The following is a 9,920-nucleotide window of genomic DNA, read 5'->3' as shown; positions in this document are numbered from 1 at the left end:
AAGAACATAAATGTAATCACAATTTCCCATTTTTATTAATTTCAGATATGAACACACTTAATAAGGATAAATGCACTCTACTTCACAGGGCAGTATGTGTTCTAGATATAAATAAGCACTGGCTCAAAACATTCTTGCCAATTCCAGTCCTATAACAATAATTTATTTTTCTTCAAATGTCAATTCTTCACAGTTTCAATACTGCAGCAGCAAATTATTCCTCAGATAAAGAAAATCGTGGTCCATATTTTAAAACACCTTAAGAGAGCTAGAGATGAGTTGGCGAACTTCTGGTGCCACAAGCAGTTTGGGTAGGACAATTTTACCTCAAATCCCAAGGCCTGGCAGTGGGAACCACAGGACAAATTTGGGTCGTCTGTAGGAATGACAGAATTTCCACAGTCCCTCGCCCCCCACCTCGTGGAGAATTCTTCATATAGATTCATGGAAGTGAACTTCGCAGTACTTGCATTCTGTTCGTTGGTCCCTGTCACTCATGGGTGTGACAAAAAAAAAACAACACAAAAAAACGAAACCCAGTTGGTGCTTCACAGAGTAGCTTTTCAGAGTAAATCAGGCAGGATGAGGCCAGGAGGTTTGGGTTCCACACAGTTGATCCAGAAGTTGGCACAGCTGGCGTGATACTGGTGTCCTCCATAAGCCAGCTTGAAACTGTCTGTTTCTGAGTTGAATGCCTGCCGGAAATAAACAGATACGTGGGGCAAGTCAGCTTCTTCTGCACCTAAGAGCCAATCAGCTACCAGCACATACACTTCTCCAGGTCAGAGGCCGAGGCCAAACTGGCACACACACAAAAGCTGAGCTGAGCAGGTGGCTACAGTAAGTCAAGTAAAGTCTTCTGCTGATAATTAAAAGTATGAAAAAAAATCTTTACCATTACACCCAATTTCAGCAAAAGAGGGCAAATCTTTCATAGAAAAGGTAGACAGAGTCTATGGGAGGTTGGGGGGAGTGTCATGATATGGGGAATGAAAAGAGCCAAGGGCTGTGGCTAAATTTTATCCCTCCTGCTGAAGCAAGCCCTTCCCCTAAGGCTGGCAGTTGACTATTACATGTAATCAATCCCTTAAGTTTTTGGCTGATTACAGTCCTATCAGGAAAGAAAACAAAATATTAAAAACTTAGGGTCTAATGCCATTGGGAGCTCATAACTGAACTGACATAATTAAAAAGTCCAACTAGGTACAAGATTTGCAAAAAAAATGAAGATTAAACACATAAGAATTATTTCCGGATGAGTAATGCTTATAAGTAAGTTACAGCCAGCCAGTCGTAACCTGAACCACGTCCTGGGGTGTTTTCGAAAGAACTACAAGTAAACAAATAAATAAAACTCTAAAACCCAAACGATTTGTTTTTTTTCTGATAATGGCCAAATCCTGAAGCTCTTTGGTCTCATTCTGTATGCCACTACAACTTCGTCTTCCAGGAGGTGCTCATTCTGTTACACTGTTCATCACGGAGAAAAGTAACTGCAACACCAGAAGCCAATCATGAGATGCAAGCATGCACACAAGGCCGAAGGGGATCCACACAGACACGTTAGTTGATTAAATCAAACATGGGAACAAAGATGACTCAGTAAAGGATTCATGATTGGAACAGTTCAGGATGGCAGTGGAATCATCTGATTTGCCTTCCACACTCAAATTAAGATGGAGACGCTAAGATAAAGTGCAACTGGTTCATACTTTTTTAGGATGTTCCGCTGCAGCCTTCTCTTCTTTCTGAAATAACGTTGAAACCATAAGGTCAACAAAATTTCCAGAACAGGGCCTCTTGCCTGCAAGCAAATCCTTAGGGGTTTGAACCTTGTCTCTTCACCACCCCACTGCACAGGCTGCTGCGGCCACAATGCATACAGCACGCTCGCCAGAGGGAAGAACAGCATCCGGTTGTCGCCTCCACAGCTTCCCCGCTGCCCTTTGAAAGACTATCCCTGCTCCTGTGATCAGATATCAGGGCTTCATAAAATCCCCACCACCTCTGGGCACAGACCTTGTAATGAAGAGTAGATGGGGTTGTCCCCCAGGTCATGTTAGGGAAGCGCTTTGCCACCTAAAGCAGGGAGGCGTAGGACTTACCCGGCTCCTGGAGTCCACGTTTAAAAGGCACACCCCACAAGCAAGTTCCTGAGCATTCTTGATCCCCGGCCGTAGCATACAGGAGGAAAAATCCAGTGAAGTTTCATCAGGCTGTGAGGACAAACAGATGGCTAAGCCCAGCAATTCCCAACGCTGCTGGCTTCTCTCCCTGACCTCTCTTCCCCAACAGGTCCAACAGCAGCGAAGTACGTAAACTCTCTACTCCCACCAGTACAATGATGCAATTTCCCAAACATTTGCTGATTTGCCTTCCACACTCGAAATTAAGATGGAGATGCTAAGATGACGTGTAACTGGTTCCTACCTGCTGTGCTGTAGGTACTCAGGATGCTAACGTGAGCAAAAACAGTGCCTGTCCTCTGAGAACTAGAGTGTAGGGTGGGGACCCAGGTGGGTATCTGGCAACACAGTGTGACAAGAACAATACTAGGGGTAAGCACCAAGTGCCAGGGCACACGAGGGGTGCGGGCACTTACCCCAACCCCAGGGGGGAAGGAATGAGATGGCACAGAATGCTTCCTACAACGCAGAAACCTGATGGGTTACGCTAGGTGCAAGGGACGGGGTGGATATTTATTCTATGTAGAACAAGCAGCCCAGGCAAAAGATCGGATATGGGAAGAAATCAAGGGGGTGGGAGCCAAGCTTATGGAGGGAGGTAGGAGATAAAAATGGAGCATGAGGTCCTGATAGGAAGAAGGGGTTGAGACCTCATCCTGGGAAGCTGTGCAGAGTTCTAACTGGATCATGACAGGACCGGGTTTGTAATATGGACAGATACGTCTGGCTGCAGTGTAGGCAATGAATTGAGGGTGGGAATCGTCAAGGTATGGGCCTCTGTTACAAGGCTGTTTTGGGGCTCCAGGAGACAGCTACTAACGGACAGAACTAAGGTAGCAACTGTGGGGAACGGAGAGAAGGGGACAAATGAAAGAGCTATTATTAAGGCCGTAGAATCAACAGGCCTGGGTGATCTGTTAGATGTGTGAGGAGGGGAGAGGCTTGCGCAACTGAGAGGATTCACCGTAACAAGGCACAGGAGAGCAGAATCAGACTTGGGGATGGAGGTTGGAGAGAAGAGCTGTCTCGTACAAGCTGAGGTGGAGCTGTCTGTGGGACAGCCAAGTTCTGATGTATAAGCAGGCCTAGTGCTCAAGAATGAGAGATCTGGAAGTTACCAGAGAGAGACAGTGAATATAACAACACTAGTAAGTCAAGCCCTACTTGTGCTAAGTACCACACTAAACTCTTTACATGCATTATCTAATTCATTCCTTATGCCAAATCTGTGAAATATGGAGAGTGTAGCCCAATGATTAAAAGGGCAGGTTCTAACTTTGGAAAGCTCTTAATTTCTTAAAAATTAAAATATACATCTACTACATGAACTTGCAATTCTACACCTAGATATTTACCCAAGAGAAATGAAAACATATGTTAACAAAAGTCTTGTATAAAGTGTTCACAGCAGTTCTATTCATATTAGCTCAAACTTGAAAAAGCACATATCTATAAACAATAAAATGGATTTAAAAAACCATGGTATATTAATACAATGATAAAAGAAATCAAGCTGATACACAGAACATAAATGAATTTTTAAAATATGCTAAGCAAAAGAAGCCCGACACAAGAATATATATATACTACATAACTTCATTTATATTAAAAGTTCTAGAACAGGCACATCTATGGTGATGGAAATCTAGGGAAAATGGATCAGTGGATGTTTTGGAATCAGATCGAGGATTGACAGGGAAGGCTCATGAGGGAACTTTAGGGGGTGAAGAAAATAATCCATATATCGATGGAGTCTGGGTTACACGGCTGTATGCATTTGTCAAAACTGATCCAACTATACACTTAAAATCTTTGCATTTCATTGTATATAAGTTATTCTCAATTAAGAAAAACACTTGAATAACAAAACAAAAACCCCACCAACGCAAGAAAAAAAAATGATTAAGAAGAGCTGGATTCTTAATGTGAATGTTTTAAATACAGAGGGTGCCAAAAAAAATGTATACACATTTTAAGAAATGAAAACTGTATTAAAATCGTAATACTCAATATATACCAATAAGAAAAGATGAATACAAGTCATGTTTGACTTCTGCAGTTACAAAGAGGTGCTCAAAGTAGTTACCATCAGCGTCCAGACACTTCTGATTACGGCAAATTACTGTTTGAGCAATGTTGATCAAAGTGTCCACTTGTATACACTTTTTTGGCACCCTCAGTATACCTAAACCACTTTATTTTGCTTATATATGCACTAGAGTAGAGTTTTAAACTTGGCATTTTAACCTAGAGAATTCTTTGTTATGGGGCCTGTTCTCTGCGTTGTAGGATGTTTACCAGGCTCCCTGGCCAATTCTGGGGCAAAATAGCCCCCCTCTCTCACCATTATGAACTGACTTTCCAAAGAGAAAAAAGTATGCACACACACACATACACACACACAAATACATATATATACACACAAACATACGCACATAAGTTTGTTATAAATGTTACTGATATAAGATGTGCACTACACAATTTACAAATAATAAAATATACAATCATCTTTATTGCAAATTCTATATAGTCGCTTGATTCTCACAGAACACTTTCTTTGGGAATTTTAGCCCAACTCTTGGGTCCATAGTCAACCTATGCTCATTTTCACGCAAGAGTATAGTTCTGACGTGAATGTTGGTTGATGTTTTCATGTTAAGGACTAAAACTAAAGTGAAACAGCAAAGACATGTTTCAGAATTTGACTCATCTGTCAAATACGCAAGGTCGTTCTTTGCTGAATCAGGTAATAGCTCTCCAATACTGGAGAAAGCTTCCTCAACTTTTTATTCTAGTCACAGTATAATGGCCACAGACACAGCACACTTTTAAGCTTAATCTGCATTATTAACATTTTCTTTCTAACCTTCTCAAGTCTAGACAGTCAACAAACCAAGCCCGGATTTGTAGTATTTGCTGATTTCCATGGTATAAATACTCCCAGCCTGGTTGATTTCCAGCTACCAATGTGATGTCCCTGAACACGGAGCTGGAAGAGATGCATGCAGTATATGCGTGCAGTCCCATCATACAGTATGTCCACATATGGACGTAACAGACTAGGGTGACCGACGTCCTGGCTTGTGCAAGACTGCTCTGGTTTTAGCTCTGAGGAAATCCCTCGGTCCTGAGCAAACCAAGACAGTTGGTTATCCTAGGACAGACAGAAAAACCTCAAAAACTAAGGACTAAGCAGATGGGAAAGGAAGTGAAGATGGGAGGGAGACGATAGGAACCAAGTGGAGGCTCAAACGATTGTCCTGTCTTGAGAACCAGAAACAAGAGCAGTATAGGACAGGAGTGAGAAAGTTGGAGGGTTACCAATTTGGGCTCCGAAAGATGTGTGAATTGAAGACTGCACAGGTACAGTCTTCAGTTGAAATGGAGACCAGAGTCCTGCAGTACTGTGGTCAAAGATCTGGGAGGCTGGCGTGTAGCTGGTTTGTCCTCATGGATATGGAGGTGACCTAGGATCATGGCAAATTCCTGCCAAGTAATAGCTACCTTTTCTGTAGTTATTTTAGGCTGAACCACTGAGGAGTTCCTACACTGTTTTGTATTTGCAAAATTGTATTATTCTTCTCCAGAAAGAAAAAGGCTCTTACCTAGAAAAATGTATAGATTATATATGATGCTTCCCCAACCCTTTCTAATTTGAAACAAGGTACCAGCTGCATAAACCTTTCTTAATCTAACCTGAGCTGAATCCATTCAACTTCACCTGAGGATGGAAGGATAGACAGTTCTCAAAGAAGAAACAGGAAGGCGATGTTTCAACTGCGTGCATGAAGAGTCTGATCTAGGTGATTGCAATAACCCTACGTGGCCTTGGCCACGCCACAGGATGGTTTTCCTTTTCTTTTTTAGTGCAGTCACAGACACGCTGGTTAAACCTAGCAGCAGGTGTGACTATCATTTGTTTGCTGTCCACTTCTGTCATCTGTAAAATGGTAACAATTTCATTTGCCTGCCTTCCTTCTCTCCCCCAGTTGGTGTTGGGGCCCTCAGAGATATATAAAAAGTGTTCCAGAAAGGATAAAATAGTCTAAATGATGATCACAATTACTCACTTTGACAAATAAAACCTAACGAGCTTCTTGAAGAGGTTAAAAACATAGTAGGGCACATCTATAAGCTACACTATAGATATTTATACAGATGTTACTGAATAAGGACTATTTTTCAGAAATAATTAGAATCTGGGAAAACTGTGAATCTTAAAATCAATCAAACTAATAAAAGCCCTTTAATATCTGTTTACCAAAAGCAGAAGAGAAGCAAATGAAAAGGTCATGTTGGAATGCCAGTGAAAATTTTAAGGCTCTGCATAAATTGCCCCGTGGTCACGTTAATCTTTCAAATGATAAAATTAACCTGTATAAATACACATACAAGCAGAGGGATTGCTGTGGTACTCAGTGTGACACCTATCAATGGCCGTAATTCCATAAGAAGGTATGCCCTCTACAGGCCACCTTAAATTAAACACCATTCACTTTAATTGGCAAGTATTTCATGCACTTAATAAAGATATTAAAAAAAAGTTATATTATACATTGACAAGTCCCAGAGCCAGACTGGGATATATCCTCATCTTTAGCCAATGATAAATTGCTAACGTGATGCCCAAGAAAATCGCTATGAAGGAAGGAGACTTTAGTAGTAATTAGTGTTCTTCACCAATATTCTCCTTCTCCTTCTTCTGGACAAAAGGTAGAAGAGACCTTCCCTCGTCCCGTAAGTGAAGCATGGCCATGGAACTTGCCATGGCCAAGACTATGAGCGTAAGTCACTGTGGAAGGAACCCTGTAAGACCATTGTGCTAGTTGTCCCGTTCTCTCGACCCCCCACATGGTGACCAGCTATGTTCCCTGTGGTGAAGGCTCTGTTAATCTAAGGCCCTGAGGGAGGACATGGCTCAGAGACCCCTCCAACTTGAGATGGGCATGTAGCAGGAACAAGAAACAAAGCTTTGTTGTTTCATATCGCAAAGGTAGGTTGGGAGGATCTGGTTTCTTATCACAGCATAATCTAGCCTAATTTGACTGATATAATGAGTGATGCAGACAGAGGTTCCACAAGCAATTCTAGACTTTGATTTTGGTTACAATAGCCATTCTTGGCTACGATGTTTTGTGTAATTTTTCCTATTGCTACCGTAACAAATTAGCACAAATTTAGTCGCTTAAAACAACATAAATTTATTTTCTTACACTGCTGGAGGTCAGAATTCTAAAATGGGTTGGCAACACTGCAATTCTTCTGGAAATTCTAGGGGACAATCTGTATCTTTGCCTTTTTCCATTTCTAGAGCCTGCCTGCATATTCCTTGGATCATGGTCCCATCTTCCATCTTCAAAGCCAATAGTGTAGCATCTGCCAATCTTTCTCTCTCCACTTCGATTGTCATATCACTTTTTCTCATTCTCACTATCCTGCCTTCCTCTTATAAGGATCTTTGTGATGACACTGGACCCCCCTGGATAATTCAGTATAAGTTCCCCATTTAAAGACCCTTAATCACACCTGCAAAGTCCTTTTTACCATATAAAGTAACAAATTCATACTCTGTTTCCCCGAAAGTAAGATCTAGCTGGATAATCAGCTCTAATGTGTCTTTTAGAGCAAAAATTAAATATAAGACCCGGTATTATATTAATTATATTATATCATATCATAATAGTCTTATAGTAAAATAAGACCGGGTCTTATATTAATTTTTGCTCCAAAAGATGCATTAGAGCTGATAGTCTGGCTAGGTCTTATTTTCGGGGAAATACGGTAGGTTCCAGGGATTAGGATGGGGACATATTTGGCAGCGGTGAGCAGGAGTGGGGGGCATTATTCTACCAACCATATCCACCTTCTGTCAGCGAGGATAGCCATGCAAAGACAGGATGCAGATTCTGTCTCTAAAACACTGTGCAGACTGGCAAGATGACAAAAATGCTATCATTATTAAAAATAAACTGTTCTCCTGATAAGCCACAGCAATAGGAAGTCAATACTCTGAATTTCATTGCTTATTTCACATTGAAAAGAAGCATGAAAGAATTTGTATTATACTCAGGATAATCGTGGGATCAAAGAGCCTGTGTGATTTTCAATTCGCTAGAAGCCAGGAAAGTAACAACCCTGTCTTTTTTTGTAGATTTTATACGGCAAAGATGGATTCGTTTTGTTTTCCAGGGCTGAGTCTTTCTTTGTTCTCAACCTACTAAATTTCAACCCACATACATGAGATAAAACCTTAGCTAACAATTCACTTCACTGAAACGGATGATTTTTACCTCTGAGTTCCTGCAGTCTGTGCCCAGAGGAGATGTGCTTCTACCACAAGAGGGAGTTTGAGTCCGTGGATAAAGAGGGTATTAAAAGAAAAGGGGAATATAAAACTTTGCTAGTGTAACTTCCAGCTTAAGTAAATATTAAGGAGCCACGAGGACGAGGTGCAGACTGCACTCTACTCCCCACAGCCCAGGCATCACTAGTGCGATGCCGCACTAGCTCTGTGACTTCCTTTACTGGAGGAAAGTAATGCAGCCATCTTTTGACGGGAATACTTCCTTGGAGCCTTCATGGGAAGAAACAAGTCTTTTTTAGCATCTTAAAGTTGGGACTAACATGGCAGGAAGAAGAAAGGATTTTTAAACAATGATGTGCATTCAAATTCCAGATTTGTCAGTTTTAGGCAAGTTTCATCTGAGCCCCAATTTCTTCATCTTTAAAAACGGGCGTTACACTACTGACCTCACGGGATTGGTTACCAGCATTAAATGAGAACAAAAGCATGTAGCACAAGACATGGCAGGTTCTAGGTGCAAAACAAACAGTGACTATGATATTCGCAGTATTGAAATCCAAGAGCTGACAGTGGCAATTTGGTTCATTAAAGAACTTTAAATTCTACCTAAAATGAAGCAATGGTGTAAAGAGTTAAGGTTCCCATATAATCTCAATTATGCCTCTTATCTAGTAACGATTTCTCTGCTTTGAGCCTCTAATTCAGAGTCCTTGGAGTTTGTATACTTTTGTTCCAAGTGAATTGAACTACATAGACGCTGGTTTGTATCACTTGTGTTTATGTATCTGTTTTTAGATTAATAGCTTCTTCATGACAATTCATACCTTATACTTCCTCTGTAGAATGTATACTATTCTTCACGCAGTAGGCAATTCAAGTAAGTTTTAGACCAAGGACCTACTGGTTATCAAGAGGAAACGACATGGTATAATCAGGAAAAATATCTGAGCAGAGAATGATTGTTCTTCTGTTACAGCTAACCTAGTAAAGAAAAGCAATTGTAACTGTAAAAGCATGGGTGCTTAGGGAAAAGAATCTTCAGTGGTGTCCATGTACAGTTTGCAGTGCACTCCTGTGTTGTCTTGTTGCAGCCTAATTAATACCTATATTCTCACTTGGTGTCTAGAAAATGTCAGATAAACTCACTCACTCTCTAGGCAGGGATGCTAGAAATGGGTGTTCGTAATGGGAGTGTGCAGGAGAGAGCACGAATGCCTGGCCACTCGCCTCACTGACCTCACATTTTGCCACACTGAGGGATTCAGAATCACCGTATGTAAACAGGATAACACTTCCCACGTTAGAGAGGTGACCAAACTCAATAGACTTTCTTCGAAATCACAAAATCAAATTCCATGGCGTCTTTAAAAAGGTTTGAACAAAATACATGTAGCATCATGGGAGCTGCAAGTTTGGGAAGATGTACAAGG

General features: G+C 41.1%; 1 protein-coding gene across 9 annotated transcripts in view; it reads right to left on the bottom strand.

The window, feature by feature from the left end:
- Positions 1-9,920, bottom strand: part of SYNRG (synergin gamma) — a 67,190-nt gene continuing 57,270 nt past the window's right edge. For 2 of the 9 annotated variants that reach the window (XM_033090729.1, XM_033090725.1), the window contains exons 21-23: positions 2,106-2,216; positions 1,713-1,748; positions 1-695 (exon numbers count right to left, since the gene is read on the bottom strand). In XM_033090729.1, coding sequence (XP_032946620.1) covers positions 564-695; positions 1,713-1,748; positions 2,106-2,216 — 279 coding nt within the window. In that variant the 3' untranslated portion in view covers positions 1-563. The remainder of the gene's footprint in view (positions 696-1,712; positions 1,749-2,105; positions 2,217-9,920) is intronic. The other 7 variants (XM_033090731.1, XM_033090732.1, XM_033090730.1 and 4 more) reach the window with 5 other exon arrangements.

The sequence above is a fragment of the Rhinolophus ferrumequinum genome, chromosome 21 (genome assembly GCF_004115265.2).
Source record: "Rhinolophus ferrumequinum isolate MPI-CBG mRhiFer1 chromosome 21, mRhiFer1_v1.p, whole genome shotgun sequence".
Classification (NCBI taxonomy): Eukaryota; Metazoa; Chordata; class Mammalia; order Chiroptera; family Rhinolophidae; genus Rhinolophus; species Rhinolophus ferrumequinum.
Note: the sequence above shows the minus strand (reverse complement) of the source record. Positions and strands in the feature narration are given on the sequence as shown.